At 43.5% G+C, this 19,419-nt stretch overlaps 1 protein-coding gene across 4 annotated transcripts in view; it reads left to right on the top strand.

The window, feature by feature from the left end:
• The window catches only part of adgrl1a (adhesion G protein-coupled receptor L1a), a 138,523-nt gene that overhangs the window by 89,770 nt on the left and 29,334 nt on the right, over window positions 1-19,419 (top strand). For all 4 annotated transcript variants that reach the window (XM_053851680.1, XM_053851682.1, XM_053851681.1 and 1 more), the window contains 5 exons: window positions 10,753-10,960; window positions 11,649-11,913; window positions 14,461-14,788; window positions 15,740-16,033; window positions 19,141-19,244. In XM_053851680.1, coding sequence (XP_053707655.1) covers window positions 10,753-10,960; window positions 11,649-11,913; window positions 14,461-14,788; window positions 15,740-16,033; window positions 19,141-19,244 — 1,199 coding nt within the window. The remainder of the gene's footprint in view (window positions 1-10,752; window positions 10,961-11,648; window positions 11,914-14,460; window positions 14,789-15,739; window positions 16,034-19,140; window positions 19,245-19,419) is intronic.

The following is a 19,419-nucleotide window of genomic DNA, read 5'->3' as shown; positions in this document are numbered from 1 at the left end:
TTTGGTTTTTTTTTCGTTTTTAATCAGAACTCGGTCCAGACACAAATAATTGACACTATCCCATTTCCAGGTGCTTCAGTGTCTTATCTTCATTTTTCTGTGGATTTCATTTACTTCTCACTGTCTCCGACCATCACGGTTTTTCCTCTCATCCTCTCTTTCTATCATCACTTCTCACGTTGGTTTATCTCTCAGATCACATCTGGCCATCACAACAGCTGAAGGCACTTCTTCCTCTTTATTTTCTCACTGCCTCCGTTTTGCTCTCATGATCACACATCCACCGCGAGCCTTCTACACGCGTCTATTCCTCGTGGTTTCAGGAATGTGAGGGAGGAATTCAAAACCCCTGATGAGAGCTTGCTACCTCCTTGTACGAGCCTCTCTGATGGGACGAAAGCGCCTCAATCACAGAAGCTAAGGCTCCATAATCACAACCCAGAGATTTCAGCGATATGTAGGTCACAGAAGGAGAAGTGTCCATCGGTGGAAGATGGCTGACCACTAGGGGTGTGACCTCGCGCGACAAAATTAGATCGATATTTAAGGGTGGACCTCTAATATTTATTCGTCGGGGGAAGAATTTGACGGAACACGACAGAAGACTCTTGAGGCTACTTTTAAGTCAGCTTACTGTCTTTGCAAGACCCTCATGATACGATACGCTTCACGATATCACAATATCACAATGTTGTTATTCATTGTGATGTTCTACTCTGTAAATAAAGCAAAAAAGTCACACAATGCTTCAAATAAAATGGCAAAAAAGTCAAATGCAGGGTTAGGGTTAGCTTGAAAACAGCGCCAACTTTGCATATTAAACTATTTTTTATGTTTTCTGGCACAGTGGTTGGGGTTAAGTTAAGCAAAAGGTTTCATGTCACTTATCTCATGGTGCGCACTTGTTTGCGTCATCAGTGAAGCGCATAGCCATATCAGTAGTGATGGGCAGATGAGGCTTCATGAAACCTCATTTTCAGGGCCCACTAGATGGCACTCTAAAATCTTTGGAGTTGAACAACCATGTTAGAGAATCCGCACATCTTTTTAAAAGTAAGAGCGCCATCTCCTGGGCTCTGAAAATGAGGGCGCTGTTTCATGAACTGTAATCTGCCCTTACTACACATCAGGTACTATACTGTACATAACAATTTATTTTTTATTTTTTTTTAAGTCAAATGCAGGGTTAGGGTTAGCTTGAAAGCATTGAAAGCATTTTAAACTACTTAAACTGCTATTTTTTTACAACATAAATAAATAAAAAATAAATAAATGAAGTAAAATTGCGAGATGGAGATGAAATAATATATTTACATCACAGACTGTGCGGTTTTATTTTGTAGTTACATTGTCGAAGACAGTGAATGAGAACCAGAGGCCGCTTCGTGCATGCTAACAAAAGAGCTGCTTGAGATGGTTATATTTCTGTAAGACAAACATCTGTTGCCGTTGTGGAGACGCTATTTTTCATTTTAAATAACCTCTGCGATAATAAACTGCCACGTGACAGACATAAATATGTGAATTGTGTAGGAGAGTAGTAGCTCCTGGCATTAAGCTAACACTAGCGTATTGTTTGGTGACTGAAGATACTTCTCTAACAATATGGTCAAGTCAGCGTGGTCACACCCCACATGCTCTTCGCCATTCACGGAAGGAATTAACTCCTATAGACAATGGCATCAACTGGTTTAAGGACCCCGTGTTTGTTGTCTTCATTTATCACCGATCCATTTCCTGCCACTTCACACAGCTCCTGCACAAACACCTCCACAAGCTTTGTACTCTCCGTTGTTTTATTTACTGCCCTTCCTCTCACTAACACAAAGAGAGAAAAAAACAACCAGCCTGAGTGGGTCATCCTCCCCCGTTTTATCACGCCAGACCTGTGTCTTTCCTCTTACAGTCCTATTAATCCTCACCGATTGATCTGCTCATTGACAGATTGGGATTTGGATGAGGTGTGTCAAACGCTGGAGCTCCTGTTCAATGAAATTTGTCAACCAGCGGCCGACTCTCGTGCTATTTTAAGAAGCCAGCGCCTCAGCCACCTCCTTCCCATCACTCCCTTTGTCCTTTTTCTCACCTTTTCCACTGACAGTCCTGCAGAGTACACATCATTACGGCTTCCCTTTTATCACCGCTCGCAGGACCGAGTGCGTTTCCGCCATGTTTTTCTCACCTCTGCTGTGCAAACATATTGTGCGCAACCTTTTTTTTTTTTTTTTTTAAAGGGGGGGGGGTTGCTGCATTGGTGCAAGGACAAAAATAGCCCGCGCGATGAATGACTCCCCACCTTCGATTTGGAAAAGTGAGTCGCCGTTGTGCCCTTTGATGGGAGAGCGGGGCAGCAAATGAAGAGATCGGTCGCTATAGAGACGATGAGTCAGGCATACCTGCCTCATTAGGAATGACCCACCACACACAAGCGGAGTCATGTGACCGAGGCGGCGCAGACATCCCATTCTGTGGCGCGGGGAGATAGGAAGGAGTGTGGGAATTGACTGTAACGCAGTCATTGTTAAAGGGAAGGAACAGAGAGCTGCGGGAGTCGGGCAGGTGGTCATGAATATAAATCACAAAGGCTACTTCACAGTTGCGGCTTTGGGGGTGAGGACAGAGCGACGGTGGTGGAGGGGTAATGTTGCGGCGCCAATGTCAAACTAAAGATGGCCCTCTGTTGTTGGTCAAATCTGCGTACGTGCCCCTCCAACTTTCCTGTCAGTCAGTGTCAACCGCCCTCAGCTGGGTAACGCTGGGCACCATCTCCGCCTTCGCTGTTCTCTGAGGGGCTTTGTTTGGGTTGGTAAAGTGGCCAGTTTGACCCCTGCCTCCGTCCCGTCCTGACTTTGTGTTCCTCGTTCCGTGTGTGTGAGAATGTGTGGCGTGTTTTTAATCCACTGACCTCCTGCCCCCATAGTCTAAAAAGACACACACAACAGGACTCTCTCTGTCAGTTTGTGTTGCTTCTGAGCCCAATTCTCATTTCGCAGGTGCTGCTCTCTTCTGGACGACTTAAATAGGATTCAGTCACGTCTCAGCGTTTAACATTCATTCTGTTTCCCTGAGTCACACACACTTATATAACTTCAGTGCTATCAGCAGTAGCTCTGAAAGCCCATTACCTGACCAGCATGGTGCTCCGGCCTCCATGCCATGCTCCATTCTGCCCCCTGTTGTCTGCATGCTGTAATTGCCGGTAACAGGTGTGGAATTCAATTAGCCTGCCATGACTCCGGGTCGCAACAACCTCAGCAAGGAGGCGCGATGAATTAGATGAAACGGAAAATCCAACGCACTTTAACAAACACATTTGAAAAAAACTACACAGACAGACCCTCTAGTTACACCCCGATTGGGTTTGGAACATCAGACCCTCTTTATCTTTAACTTAAAATCAGAAAGTTGTTTTTCATTTCTTTGATAACAAGCAACATTTTCGGAAAGCATTTGACCAAAGTCTGTCTTTTGAAGGGAAGCCAAGGTTTGTTGTTTGATTTCCATGTGAGTTGACAGACTTAATAACAGTGATGTCTGGGATAACTGATCCAATCCCAAATTTTTGTGACAGGCTTTCTGGGGGAATCATTAAATGCTGGGTTTGTAAATCGATTTTTGGCAGATATCGTTGTTCACCAGCGGCCAGAGTGGACTTTCAAGAAATATACTGCTTCTATATTGTTGCTTAACCTTTCCGAAGGCCGTTGCAGTACCACCAGTTTCACTCCAAAGAAATCGAATGCTGACTATTATCAAGCGAGCTTTTGAGTGAGGCTGAAGTTGAACTACACGTTTCACCTTCTGCTGTGTTTGCTGGCACTGTGGTTGGGGTTAAGTTAAGCAAAGGTTTTATGTCACTTATCTCATGGTGCGCACTTGTTTGGATCATCAGTGAAGCGCGTAGCCATATAGTAGTGATGGGCAGATGAGGCTTCATGAAACCTCATTTTCAGAGCCCACTAGATGGCAGTCTCAGCCCTAGAGAAACCTCACATCATTTTTAAACTAAGAGCACCATCTCCTGGGCTCTGAAAATGAGGACAGTGTTTCATGAAGCTTCATCTGCCCATCACTATCGCTATGTGACACATGAGGAGTGAAGGCGCGTTTAGTTCTCTTTACCTATGAAAATGTCCTCGTCCTTTTCTGAAGGTGTTACCACCACATAGTTGTGTTCTTTACCTTGGCATTGCTGTTCTCCAGTTAAGGCTAAATGAGGTGTCCTCATTTTCAGCGCCGAGGTGATGCCGCTCTTGGTTTAAAATTGATGTGGGGGTTAAGAGTGCCATTTAGCGGACTTTGAAAATGAGGACCCTGTTCCATTAAGACTGTCTAAATCTGCCCTATATATATATGTATATATATGTATGGATATATATATATATATGTCGTGAGTGGTTGATGGAAAATTTGCGATTGTTATGTCTTCTTCGTGTCTCACGCTATGTATCGAAACAGCAACACTGTCCCCATGGTTTCCAATGGTACTGCTCCATTTGGTCCGTGTCTGTAAGCTGCGCAGTTCCAGATCCACTTGTAACGTTGAGCATAAAAATGGCTAAAGAATGCGCTTCCTATTTAAATAAATTGGCCAAATGAAATGGCCAAATTAGCTCTGCTTCTTGATTTGTTTCGCAGATTCCACAATAAAAAACGACTCTCTACATCCCTGTTTTTATATCCATTTAGACATTTATGATTAATAATGAATTCACGAAGGCCATTCGAAGGAGAAGAAGCCTTCACACGTCGGAAGCTTGGCACATAAAAATATCATTCTTCCAGCCAGCACATAAATAAATAAAAGGATATACAGCTGACCCAAGCCGGGGAAAGCGATAGCGGGGGATTCCATTATTACCGCAGAATGGCCGCGTACGCTTGACAGTAATTGGCATAGTAGAGTGTTATAGCGGCAGCTTGGGTTTTTAATCCCCGATAAGGTAAGTTTCATTAGCCATATGGCTGCTTTGTAAGGTAAAAGGTTTGCAGCAACTTCCCTCCGCCGAAGTTTCCATCTGCAACTGAAATGAATCTCGCAGTCTAACTATGCAGATGGTTCCGTCTGTGGCTGACCTTCTCAGGCCAGACTGAGATGAAGCTCAATGCTTAGATATAATTCTTAATGCCTAATACCCCATTCGCTCAGCGGTTTAATAGCCTCCTCCACTGTAAGACCAGAGGTTTAACAGCTCCGGCCCCCCGCCGCTTCGGCCGCCCAGAAAGAGAGAAGGCGGCAGAGAGGAGCGGTAAACAGGAAGGCAGCGGGGAAGGGCAGAGGTCAATGTTAATGAAGCCCCCCAGGCAGGTTTTATCGGGTGTAAAGCGTGGCCACTCTTCAATTCAGGACCGCGGGAGAGTAAATTGGTTTGTGTGCGAGCGTGTTCTCGTGAGTCGTGCGGATGGCCTGGAGACCCTTGATGAGCCCCTTCGACACGGAGCCCTCCCGACGACCTGTTCATTAGAATGAACTCTGGGGTCCGCTGATTGGCGGGCTGCGGGAATCCGGGGGGAAGAGAGGAAGTGAAGGGCCGTGCTGCTCCGATGGTTGGAGTGATGATAAGCCTGGTGGAGTACGACAAGTGGAGCACAGATTGGGTTTTGGCAGTGAGGTATTTCAACTGTGAAGAGCTCAGGGGCTGTTGCCAGTTTGTACTTTATTGTACTTTTAAGAAGAATACGTGCCTCAACCCATCTGTCGTGGTGAATACTGCATGAATTTTGTGTTTTTTAGTGCATTAAACAGAGACTTAAACTATAAACAAGTATGTTAAGTAGTCAGCTAGTAGTTTCTACTTGCTGTTGCTTCGCCCAGGTGAAATGCAGGGGGCGCCCTGGTTGTCATGTCACGGGCAGACGACGATAACCCAGAACTCAAGGCTGCACAAAACAATTATATTACACTATTCCTCCGTCAATAAGGTATTTGCATGCAAGTTCAATTCAAGACGGAATTGTGACCGTTTACCACAGCTGGCATAATTGTTGTGAGTAATTGGATTTTTGCTTATGGAACATGGCCCAAAGTTAGCCATTCACAGTTGGAAAATAGGGTTTTGACCAAATTTCTTCGACAAACGTGATTCAGAAAGAATGGAATTAATTAGAACTGGACACTTCCAAAAATCGCCCGTAGCTCCGTGGAGTTTTCAGAGCAGAGTTTGATTAGTCTGACCTGGTTTTGCACTTTGTTTCAAACACTGGCTTTGTTGTCTTCCATTTTCTGCTGTTTTGCTTCCACCCGCCTTCCCAGGCCATCTGACAGACAACATCTCTCCAGTGTGTGTGTGCTCGCTCTGTCCCATGGCCTCGTCCCTGACCAACATGTCTGAAACACCTCCCCAGGGAGATGTCCAGTAGACATCCTGAGAGATGCTCCAACCACCTCCTCCGGCTCCTCTCGATGTGTTGAGCCTCTCCCAGATGCCTCTGCTCCTGACCCTGTCCTTAAGGCTGAAGGCCCATATATGCCATTATGTACCGATCTGGATAAGGATGGACGCCAGTATTTCTGCACGACTCCACAAAACTTACAGACCAAACATAGCAGTACCTCCGGAAACCATGGGGGGCAGTGTTGCTATTACTACCAGATACTTAGCTCTACTGAAACACGAAGAAGACATAACAATGGCAGAAATTGTCCGAGCTCCAGTCGCGATATATTTAAAGGCCTCACCAACCATCGCCTCCTACAACACTACCTCCATTTTCTCTTTGTGCAAGAGGCACATTGTCCATACTTTGACTCTGGGCTGCTCCCCCTGGTGGATATATTGGTGACGGTAACGTCATTTGAATACGGACGAGTACAATTGTATAGTTTATATATATATATATATACATATATATATATATAACTGCAGAAAATGATCATTACCCCGTCTCCTTGTTTTTACAGTTCCATATTGTGGTTTTTAGTGTACATAAAAGAAAAGACGTTAGACTTTCTAAAACATAAAAAATAAAAAAACAACCCTTGATTCCACCTGGTTTGCTTTTATGTTTCCGGACAGCTTCATTGGATTACAGGCCATGGACTCAATTCCATAAAAGCATTACAGAGTCCTGCCCTCCTCCGTGTCCTCGTCCTGAGTCTTATTGTATCATGACAACTGACGACTTGCGTGTACGTTAATACTTACTTTGATAGTGGGTCATTCTTTTTGCGGAGACAGAGAGAGGCTTGGACGTTTGTACTCATTTGTCCTTTGCGTTACCTTGAGGCAGAGGTTTCCTGGTTATTACTGGGTCACATGGAGGGACCGTCGCTTTCCACATGTTTATTTGAAGTTTGATTGTAGGTTGGAAGCGGTGGCCTACTTTGAATAGTTTTATTTTTTTTCTTTTTATTCCTCTGCTGATACCGCAGTTAACACCTTCTAAAAATACTTTGGTTTGATGATTTGAATACACTTGATAATCCAAGCATCATATTGAAGAATAAAGCAAGATTATTATTGTTATTTTAGGCAATGATACAAAAAGTAATTCACTAAAATACATGTTTTTTTTTATTTCAAAATAATTTCAGATACCGAGAGCGAAAAAAATCCAACAGTTTATTTAAAACTAAATATGGATTAGGAAATATAATGAGAAAAAGTGTTCTTACACTTAGAGGGCAGTCAAGGGCAGCTTGTGGCCCGGGGCCCGCACGGCTCAGATCTGCTGCTGCGACTTCATTCCTCCTGAATTTGATTGTTCGCCTGTCTGAATACATCAGCCGTAAAAGTTGTTTCAAACATCATTTAGCATATTTCAGTCACCCACTTTTGTATTTGCAAAGCAAACACCTCGGGCGTCCCTGTTTCCAGACAAGCATTTTGCTCTGACAATGGAGCATGACAAGCCTCCTCCCAGAGCCGGGGCTGTGTTCAGCGGGTTTGTTTGTGTCTCAGCTTGATTAGATTCCTGTTTGGCTGTCGTTCGGAGACAGAACCAACTAATTCCTAAGTGGCACGGCACTACGGATCACCAGTCACTATCAGCAGCGGCGAGAGCCAGAGGAGAAGTCAGTACTTCCACAAAGAAAACATAAAGTCCAACCCTACTTTCTTTGCTATTAGGATTCCCCACTTGCCCCGGACTCGATGCAATATTCAGAAGACTTTGGGTCTGATCCATCACACTAACGCTCTGTTACAGTCTGCTTGCTGGTGCGTGTGTGTCCTGTCCTGACGTGGCACGCATGTAAATATGTGTGTCATCAGGGTCCAAAGACCCCTGCAGTGTCCAATTAGTTTGAAGTTGGATGCAATCATGAGATGACCAGCAGGTGTCTGGTTCGACACCGCGCCAGCGAGCCACATAAATAAGCTGGCAGAGGAGAAGTGGGGCACTCCTCGGCGGTTTTATTCTCCAACTCTCTGTGTTGCCGCTACCCCTGTGATGTCAGAGAGCTGAGGATGCCAGCAGCCTTTCTCATAGATCACCTGACGTGCCTGGTGGTCCCAAAACACAGTGGCTGTCAGGCACGGGACACAGCCAATTTACAGCGGTCCCCAGTGGATGACCTCCACCTGCCTAAAGACATTCTTTAGTCTCTGACTTGTGTCTGGGGGCTCCAGCGTGTGTGTGCGACACGAGATGTCTTTTCATCGCAGAGTTTCCTGTAACTGAACAGGGGCTGGAGTTGTGCTATTTTGGAGGATAAAACAGATGTGTGACCAACTGAATCACGATATAAGTCAGTCATGAAACTGTCATTACACAAACCTTGACTTTTTAATGCATTTGAATCTTAAAATATGCGTCAACATTTTATTAACTATTATTATGTTTATTGTTAATTGTGGTTCACCAAGCTAAATGTATGAAATTTGGTGCCTTTTTTATGGCCAAAATAAAATCTCTAATCTCAATAGTTCATTTATGTTCGATGACCCTGTTTAATCTACTTACATGTAAACAAAAAACCCTTGTGAAATTACATGAAAAGATGTGGCCATTGCAAAGATATTTATTTGTCATCGAAAAGTCATATTCATTAAATTTACGAAAGAAAAAAATAAACTTGATGCAAACTGTTGAGAGAATTGGAAAAAAAAAAGAACAAATTCTGAATAAGACAAATATAATAAAACCATGTCTAAATATCATAAAATAAAAAGAACATATTTTATTTCAACTCCAAAGGAGATATAAGTAAAGTGTAAATGAAAGTATTGCCATAAAACATTCGAATAAATTTTCAAAACTGCTTCAACAGGTGGACACTTTTTACTGTTGGGGACAGCATCACTTTGTTTATATTTTTTTTTCTTTTCTAGATCTCCTCCATAGTTGTTTACTGTCACAGATTTGCAGCTGTCAAGTCAATTCAGTGACACACTACCACCACCATACGTGGATAATCTATTAAAACTGAGCATCTCGTGGCCCAAAGGTGTAAAACAAAAAAACTTTTAGCGGCCCTCTAGGGGGCGCTCATAGCCCAACCATGGGCCCCGGCCCTATGGTTAAGAATCACTGCTCGAAATACTTGAAAATCATCAGTAACACACTAAAATGCGTTCCCATCTCATTTTCCTCGACTCGTGAAACAGTGTTTAACTACACAGATATGAAGTCGTATCTAGTTGTATCACGCCATGAACATCTGTGTCCGTGCGGAAGACGGTGTGTGTCTGCGTGTGTGTGTGTTCCAGCTACAGAGGCATGGAAAACCTGGCCAACTTCACTCCTCCTGGCGATTCATTGTCCTCCTGAAGGCATTTCTTTTTGCCTGGGATCCAAATTTGGAGTCCTAATAAAACAAGTTTCACAATTATTGTTTTTCCTCCCAGCGGCGATGCCGCACGGGCCTTTGAAGTTAAAAGAGACGCACAATTGAATCAAAAGTAGGCCGAGATAAATTAGATTAGAGGCTACATCTAAACTGCTGCTGCAGCCAGAACTCTCTCTCCATTTATCATTTTTAGACACGCGCCGAACGCGATGCTGATGTTCTACAAATGAGCTTTTATATCTTGCCTTTATTTCACGATATGATAACGAATCTCATTCCCTCTTCCCATCACGTCCCTTTTACTTTTATTCACATTCATCTTTTTTTTTTTCGGTTTAAAAGCCACTCCTTTCACGTTCCCCTTCACGACTGCCGATAGGTGCCGATCTCCGGAAAGTTCTGAGTCACCACTTATGCCAGAAACCGCCAGGCTACGTCACACTTTTCCGTCTGTGCTTGGCTTCGCTTTCTTCGATGTACTCAAGATGGCGCTAAACTTTGCTATTCCAACCTTCCAAAATGAACCAACATGGATGGCCGTTGTAAAATCTTTGAGTTTTCCGGAGCAGATAACCATGCAAAAATCATTCCCGTCGGGTTTCAGTTCTTAACCCGCCAATTTCTTCCCAACCAGAAATACTACAATTGGTGATGGAAATTGGACTAAGAGGAACTTTGACTCAGAGGGAGGGATTTTGTTTGCTCCTAAAAAGTAAGATCTTACAGTGGATATTGATGTTTGTTTGAATTGTACGGAAGGTCCTAAAATGGGAGTTCATCGCTGTGAGCGAATATGGACAAAATCCGATCTGGAAAATGCTCAAAACGTTGCAGAAATAAATTGCCATTTACGTCCACAAACGTGCATACAGTCAGGCAGGAGCTGGCAGAAGCATAAATCGGCACCTATATTATTATATCCTTGTTTTATTTCATGTCATAAAACAAGTCTTCACTGCTGTTTCCTTCTCTTGTCCCCTCTCTCCTCTCTCTCTTGATCCGCCGCTCCTCCTCTGCTGCAGTCTTTGTGTGTCCGGGGAAGCTTCTGCTGGTGCTGCCAGCCAGCTCCTTGCAGGAGGTGGAGCACCAGGCCGGAGCGTGGTGTAAGGACCCGCTGCAGTCCGGGGACCGTCTCTATGTCATGCCTTGGACCCCCTATCGCACAGACATGCTGTTTGAGTACAACTCCTGGGAAGACTTCAAACAGAGCCGAGCAACCACCACCTACAAGTGAGCGCCTCCCACTGTCCCGGATGATCAAACATGAACCGTATTGATTTATCGTCTTTTCGCCGCAAATATGTCTGTCTGAGTGTCGTGCTGCGGCGCTCAATAGGAGCCTGTCGAGCAAGAAGGAGTCATGAAGAGTCGGAGTAGGACTCACATGGTTACCATTCTGTCACAATTAACACATTGCAGCACAAACCATATGGACTTGGTGACATGATGTAACTATAAATTACCTACTGGATTTGGTGTCGCTGATACTTTCACACAATTCTTATGAAGATGTTGAAAATCTTGTGAAGTTACGAGTCTCTAGGGGTGGTCCCCATCTGTTGTAAAGGCAAAGGGAAGTGACAGGGAGGAGAAGAAGAGAGTGCAGCCGGGGTGGAAACGGACGACTAGGGATCTGTGACCAACGATTAAGAGCAAGGAAAGGCAGTTTTTATTGGTGGCAGCCGGGACTGAAGTTTGGAGGCAAAGTTAGGAGGCCAGGTAGTTTGGTGACATAGAGACAGGACCAACAATCTGGGAGGGTGTTGACAGGGAGAAGAAGAAGAATGCGAAATTGTACAATATTACAAAATAGATTGTTCATGGAATAACGGAGCAAAATGCCCCATTGTTGTGGCAACCCTGGTAAAAAGTAACCTAATCCAGTTGTTCATCTGGATTCTGGCATGTGTCCTTCCAGGTTACCCAACCGAGTCGACGGCACAGGGTTCGTGGTGTACGACGGCGCGGTGTTCTACAACAAAGAACGCACAAGGAACATAGTCAAGTATGACCTCCGCACACGCATCAAAAGCGGAGAAGCCATCGTCGCCAACGCCAACTACCACGACACCTCGCCGTACCGATGGGGAGGCAAGTCGGACATCGATCTGGCGGTGGACGAGAACGGCCTGTGGGTGATCTACGCCACTGAGGCCAACAATGGCAAACTGGTGGTGAGCCAGGTGAGAGAGCTGCGCTTGCATGAGGGGGGATGAGTTCAGGATTATGTATGCTGGACTGGATTATGTCAGAAACTCATTTAAATATCCAGAAAGGATCAGAGTTTAAACATGAGAGACTTAGCATTGAAAAGTATTGTATGCGTGCAAACATGTCTTCATATTTGACTAAAACTAATCATCAAACAGACAGGATTTATCTTCCTGACCTATTTTATATCAAAGTTAAAGTATCAAAAAGGTACTATTTAATATGTTTCCCAACATGTGACCTCCATAATCCACCACTCTTCACTGGCAAATGCTCTCTGAGTTGCTGTTTGTTTCTCCACAAAATCCAATGTCCCCCCAGAGACTGTGCTTCCCGCAGAAGTTAAACCGTCCATACAAAGAATGGACTCCTGCGTCCACTCGGAAAGTGAAAAACAATTGAGCAACAAGGAAACAAACCAAGAGAGTGATTGTTCCTGCCATCAATCTCTTGTTTGTTTTCTGCTAAGTTTCATTAGTTTCCATGCTGTTTCTGCTCGCGGACTCGTGGATGCGTACATATGCGGTTTGAAGGTACATTAAACACAAGGAGATCTGCATATGAGCAAAAGAAGGCATCTTTTGCAAAGCAGAAGGTTTAACGACTTTGTTAATTCATCATTTAGACGCGATAGCTGTCAAGTCTTTGCTCAGTAACTTGTAAAAGTTTGACAAAGTGGAACAAGCAGTCACATTTAAACATGCTCACCTGTCACAAGTGCTCTCGGCTCCTCTTCAATGGCCATTGTTTTAAGTGGGATTAAAGGTTTCCTGGTGCATATTTGTTTTAGCTGTTACTTTGTGTAGATCCCAGCAATGTTGCAGCATCATACCATCCACTTTGGTGCTTGAGGTAGTGTTGGAGGGCTGCAGTCTAGACGTACACCAAGGTGTTCCAAAGATCTCTCTAGTGTGTCCTGGACCCGCCCTGTGGCCTCCTCTGAGTTGGAAATGTGGATGACAGGAGAGGCATCCTGGCCTCTGAACGGGAAGGTGTTATACTTTGTACCTGTCGGGGAGTTTCATGTCCTCTCTGTAAGGGAATGTCCTGACCCAAAGCCTTGACCATAGGTATGGGTCGAAGTGAGACATCGATGTTTTACCAAGTCTCTTTTCTTCGTGACTAGACTAAACCGAACTCACAAATTGAGTCTCCTTCAATTGGACGACATTGGACATTTCCAAGGCGTCGCAAGTTGATGGTTGTCAAGTGGTGACGCAGTACTTTCACTTGCATCAAAGTATTTCCTGATGCAGCCGATAGCATTTCAGAAAAGCATTCGAAAAGATAAGGGTTAAGACTTGGAGTGCAGCTCTTGAAGGTTCTTGAGGTTGTACCTCATCTAAGATGGATATATTGTGTGCTTTGTGTGACTCACAGTGCTTCATTTTCTGCACCATGAGACACACAACGTAACATACATATAACTGTCAACCTCTACCTTCATCTTAACCCCTTTTCAGTTGAAAAGCCTAATGCGTCGACGTGCATAAGTTTATTGTGAGTCTCTTCGGATTGGATTTACCTGGAGTGAAACCTTCACTGAAGGTGGAAGTCTTAAGTAGCATGGCGCTTCCATACTGAACCTAAATTTGTACTTAAACCGACTACCCTGGGTGAAGCTAGTTCTATGGGAATGGGGCTGTTGTGAAGAAGGTCCTCCTCATGTCGATCTACTGAGTGCGATTCATAGAGATGAAAATGTTTAACCTCTTTTCAATTGCTTTGACCTACCCTGCGTTTAACGGTAAAATACCAACAAGTGTTTCAAGTATGCCCTTTTTTAAGTGCACAAGTACAGTATACGCAGGCAGGAAAACGTAAGTGTGTTTGTACTTAGGTGCAGAAGTAAGAAGGAAAGGTGCTGTCTGAAGAGATGAGTTTTTACAAGTGTTTAAAGGTGGAGATCCATGTTGTGTGGCAGGGTATTCCAGTGTCTAGGTGCCCGAACTCGGTCCTTACTAATGAGGACCCTCCTGAGGATCTGCGGGTACTAGCTGAACCAAAAGGGGGCAGCATTTCTCCAAGGGCTGAAATCTCAAAGACGTTGCTTCCAAACACATTTTTACCTCATCAAATCTGGCTCTTGTTGAATAAAAGTTTGGGGGCCCCTGTCCTAAACTGGGACCCCAACATGGCAGAGTATTCCAAACCTTCCTGACCAAGAAACAGTGTTGCCAGATTGGACTTCTTTGGAGCATGTTGGGGTGGATAAATAACTTTGGGTGGGTTTAAATTTAAGCCACCTTTCATGACATTTAACAGAAAACTCAATACATTTTAAAATAAAGTACATTTTAAAAAATTACAATGGAAAAATAATAAGATATATGTCATTATGTGGCAAAATATAATAGAGAAACTTGTGCATATGATCATGACTCAGCATTTAAGGATGGGAAGCTTGAAAGAAAAGACAATATGTTAGATATCAACCGGTTAAATCAAACATATTTGTATATTTCTCACACTGCTATACTTTGTTACGCAGACTACCATCATGTTTCCTTCTCCACCAGGTAAATCCATACACACTTCGCTTTGAAGGGACATGGGAAACCGGCTTCCACAAAAGGTTGGCTTCCAATGCCTTCATGGCATGTGGCATACTCTACGCCCTGCGCTCAGTCTACCAGGACGACGACAGCGAGGCAGGCGGCGATGTCATCATGTACGCCTACAACACTAACCACGGCCGCGAGGAGACGGTCAGCATTCCCTTCCCCAATCCGTATCAGTACATTTCCTCGGTGGATTACAACCCCAGGGACAACCAACTTTACGTCTGGAACAACTACAATGTGCTGCGATACCCGCTGGAGTTTGGAGTCCCAGACCCGACCACGGGTGAGGACAGCAAATATGGATGGATGGATTGATGGATGGATGGATGTATGGTTGGATGGATGGGTCACTGAATGGATGGATGGATATGGTGGATGGGCCATTGGATGGATGGATGGATATTCATAGATTCTGGTCACTTTCGGCAATGTAGTTCCCTAAAGTTGTGATTTAAGGAAAACTATTTTTAGAACATAATTCTTTTGATTGATGATTTTTGCTTTAAGAGAAAATGTTTTGGCTTGACTTCAAACACACTTTTAGCAACGCAAAAAAAGACCGGTTTGAGTACTGTAGCTGTGAGGATCAACTTCTCCTGTCAGAATTGAAATGACGGGAAAAGAAAGAGGCTAGATGAAATAAGAACACCGCTCCGCATTTTGGCAGTCCATCAATAAGTGATGGAAGTTTGAATATACTGTAATACCGAGACACAAAACCTCCTGTAAAGCACATAAAAGCCCAGGGAGAGCGGGAGAGATGGAGAGAGGAGGCAGAGTTTGCAGGCGGACTCTTCGTTTGATGTATTTGTATTTTGTAGTTGAGATGTGAATCTTTCATCCTTGCATTAGATTTGGTTGTTAGTGATGGCGACTCCTTTGATACATTTGATCAATTATTTACCCGTGCCTGACTTGTGATGACGCCCTCTCCCTCCGTCTCCTCCTAATGTCTCCGGAGAACAGGCTGCGAGAGCCTCAAAAAAGTATTTGTCACCCCAATTATTGTCAGGCTAACTTTGGAATCTCTCTTCACCCTCTGCGTGCTTTGAAGAGACATCATATATTCGCATGTATCTGTCCTTTGCTCCTTTGATCTTTCCAGAGCTTTTTCCGTCCGTTTCTGCCGCTCTCTGACAAATGGCTTCTGTTGTAGTTCACTAAAAGGCTTTTCTATCACTTGGACTCCCTTTTAATCGCTCTTTTATCCGCCTGCCTGTCTGGGTTTCAACAGGGCCTTTGACCACCACACAAATGACCACCACTTTTCCAGCCAGGCCGTTTACCTCCAGTGCCAGCCCCTCAACCGCCCGCCCTCTGGCACCCACCTCGCGACCAATTGGCTCCATCAACAAGCATCCAGATCTTCGGCCAATTACAGCCACGGTGCCGGTGACTCGCTGGCCGTCACTTCCTCCTGTTGGAACAGGACCCCAGTTTTGTGAGACCAAGCTGGTCCGCGGAATCCAGTGGCCCACGACTCAGAGCGGGGAGACGGTGGACCGACCATGCCCCAAAGGATCTCTAGGTAAATGTTTTGGCTGCACAATTTCTGACTCCACCAGTCAGTACATAATTCACTGGAGAGTAATGTATTTTCACTCAGTTTTATGCAGAAGATTCCAGCTGGAGTTTACGAAAGTAGATGCAACACCCAACAACGCATTTGCAGAACTATGATCTTTGGACAACTATAGCATGGCATGTATTTAAACTACAAAGGAAAATGACACATATTTAAAAGATATATTTGGGCAAATGCCTTGTGATAATTTGTATGTTCAACCCATAGTTGCTAAGATATTCACCACTTAAAAACACTGTCCAGTATTTATGATTTATCGTGACAAATCTTTAAATATGAAGTACATAAAATAAAACACCATATATTCTAATGACATTTCAAGCATTTAATGTCATAGCATAAATTGTTTTCCCATTGTTTCCTTTTTTTAAATCATTTTTGTAACAAAATTAAAGTTTCATTTTTACTATTTTTCAATAGTGTACCTTGGCTACATGTCTTTCAGACCAGGATCAACACTTGTTTTGAAGATAGTGGGCAAATAGGCTGTGTTTAAATTGTGGGAAAACTGGTAAAAATTTGTTAAATTCTGGATAAACAGATGCTTTCGGGAAGGAATTTTTTCCCTTTTCGCTTGGGGATCTGGATCGTAGCCCTTTTGATGACTGTATGGGAAACAAATGGGAGCACTTCCCAGTTCAGGTCACAACAACAGTTATTTTTAATAATGAAAATTCTCGCACTGTAGAATGTAGAAATTATTGTGGTTCAACTGTTCAGTCGGACTTTATCTAGTCGAACTTGGTGTAACTTTTGGTGAAAAAAAAAAGGAGGTGGCAAGCTTAGTCATCTGAGACTCTGTGTAGAGCGGTGCTAGAAGACATTCAAGCGCAAACACTTAATATACTGAACGTATCATGAATGGACGTGATAGTCATAGTTGTGGGGGGTGGGGTCCAAAAAAACTGAACCTCCATGAAAGTCATGCAAGCTGAGATCCTCCCACAGACCCGAAAAGTTTTGTACTGTTTCATCCTCACGGCCTTGTTCGTATCAGCGTGTGTGTGTCTGTTTTGTCCCGCTGCTGGAACCACCAGCTGACACGTTCCCCGAGGACTCGACAATGAAAGCACGTTCTGCGCAAATGAAAGACTCGTCTCTCAAAGTAACAGAGCTGATTGAAAGCAGAGAATAACCGAATGAATGCCGCGACAACACAGGCTACTCCTCCTTTATTGCTCGCCTCTATACCTTTAAATATGCAGGCATCAAACATGGCTCAACCCAGAGAGGAAGCAGGCTTCCCCTGCGCTCTCCTCTCCAGCACTTTTCTTTATGTTCTCTCCCTGCGCTGACGGGGAATTAGCAGCTAGCTTAATTGCTGGGTCTTGGCAGAGCTCTCCAAACCAATCTACGTGCTGTGGAGGAGCGTGTGGAAAGGAGCGGGAGAGATAAGAAGGGAATCAGTGGGAAACAGAGAAAGCAGAGTTAAAAGCAACTCCACATCTGCTCTGATCATTCTACAACTGGCGCAGTATTGTCTCCGTGGTTGCAGCACTTCCTCTCCGCCGCTGTCACACTTCGCCTCGCCCCATTGTGACGCGAGGCTGGTTATTTGTGTTCGCGGCGGTGGAGAGACTCTGGTTTAATCCAACAGCGCTGTCCTTTCTGTGAACCAGCTTAGTTTGAATTACAGACTGGTGTAAGAACCTCCAGGTGCTTTACTTTGACAGTTTCATGTCTAATATCTCCGGAGTGCGAGCAGAGCAAAGTGGTACATGAGCATAAATTCTTTTGAAATCTCCCTTTATTCTTCACGGAAGCGTCTTACACGTTCATCTCTGCCCTGCGATTTGTTATTTAACCTTTTTCCCACGAGTGACACACTTTGCTATTTTCAGACTGTTTCTTTATCGGCTCCCTCCTTTTCCCATCTCATCTTCAAACACTTTCAGAAATTCAATTAATTGCATTTTCCCTTGGTAAAAAGCGGCTTCCACTCGATTTTGGGGGAATTTTCCACAACATCACACTCTTACTTTTAATTAGAAAAGCCGTGTATTTATTAAAATTCTGTGTTTCATCGCTGTTTAAGTTAGAAGTCATACAGGCGTCTAACATCCCTCATGACTGAGCATGTCTCTGTATTGTTTTGATGGCGCTGTAAATTGGGGAACCCATATTAACTATTAATAACTATATAATATAAACATATTACTTGTTTATTTACTGTAAATACTTGGTAATTACAGTGTTGTTCAGGGGAACCTTTGTTGACTAATTTACTATTCCAGGGTAAAATCTAGTACTTATATTATATATACCTATATATATATGTAGGTATATATATATAATATAAGTATTACTACTAGATTTATATATATATATATATTACTACTAGATTTTCTAATCTAGTAGTAATAAACTACTAATCTAGTAGTAATACTTATATTACATATATAAGTATTACTACTAGATTTTATATATATAAAAGTACAAAAAACAAATTAAAAGTAAATATGCAAACTATGAATTAAAATGTCTTGTTACGTGATTAAAATGTATTTGTGTTTTTCTCCTTGAACCAAGACTGTGTGCGCGAGTGATAATGCTCCCAATATTTACATATAGCAGACCATATTTTGCACTTAAATTTTCACCTGCTTTTTATAAGCCACCTTGAGTTATGGGACTATTCAAAATACTGGGAAGTGAAATAATAATAACTATATAATAATAATAACTGTGAATGCATGTGATAATGTGACACTCCTTTTCAAAACTAAAAATAAAACATTGCGCTTCTCAATATGCATTTTTTTCAATGTGCTATTATATCATCTTTTTGTCATCGATGTGTCATACTGTCCAACTGCATTTTCGATTCATAAATAATAATAATTATAAAGTCTTTGTTCATTACGTCTTTGTTTTAAGGATTTAGCACGTAGCGTTCTGTCGCGTCTGTAAGGTTGTAGACTTGCCAGTGCTTGGGATCATTCGTCTCCCATCGAGGTCGATCTGTCACATAACTGTGATCAAGTTTAAGAACCCATTCTTAATTCTGTTCCTTACTATTGAACTTCTGCTGAACGTCTTCTCGTCCCCAGGCATCGCTTCATTCCTCTGCCTGGCGGATCAGGTCATGTGGAATCCTCGAGGTCCTGACCTGAGTAACTGCACGTCCCCGTGGGTCAACCAGGTGGCGCAAAAGGTGAGAACCTCTTGATCGCAGATGGATGGTGCCACTGCCCCTGTGTCCTGACCGTCGTCCCTGCCCACTTATCACCATATCTCCACGGTCCGCCTTATTAAAATACTGCTGTCAAGACTTCCACCGTCACAAGCTCCTTAGGCGCAATTGACTTTTTCACTTGACTTATGGCGCG

The sequence above is a fragment of the Synchiropus splendidus genome, chromosome 19 (genome assembly GCF_027744825.2).
Source record: "Synchiropus splendidus isolate RoL2022-P1 chromosome 19, RoL_Sspl_1.0, whole genome shotgun sequence".
Taxonomy (NCBI): Eukaryota; Metazoa; Chordata; class Actinopteri; order Syngnathiformes; family Callionymidae; genus Synchiropus; species Synchiropus splendidus.
The sequence above is the reverse complement of the archived record's forward strand: the minus strand, read 5'-3'. Positions and strand labels throughout refer to the sequence as shown.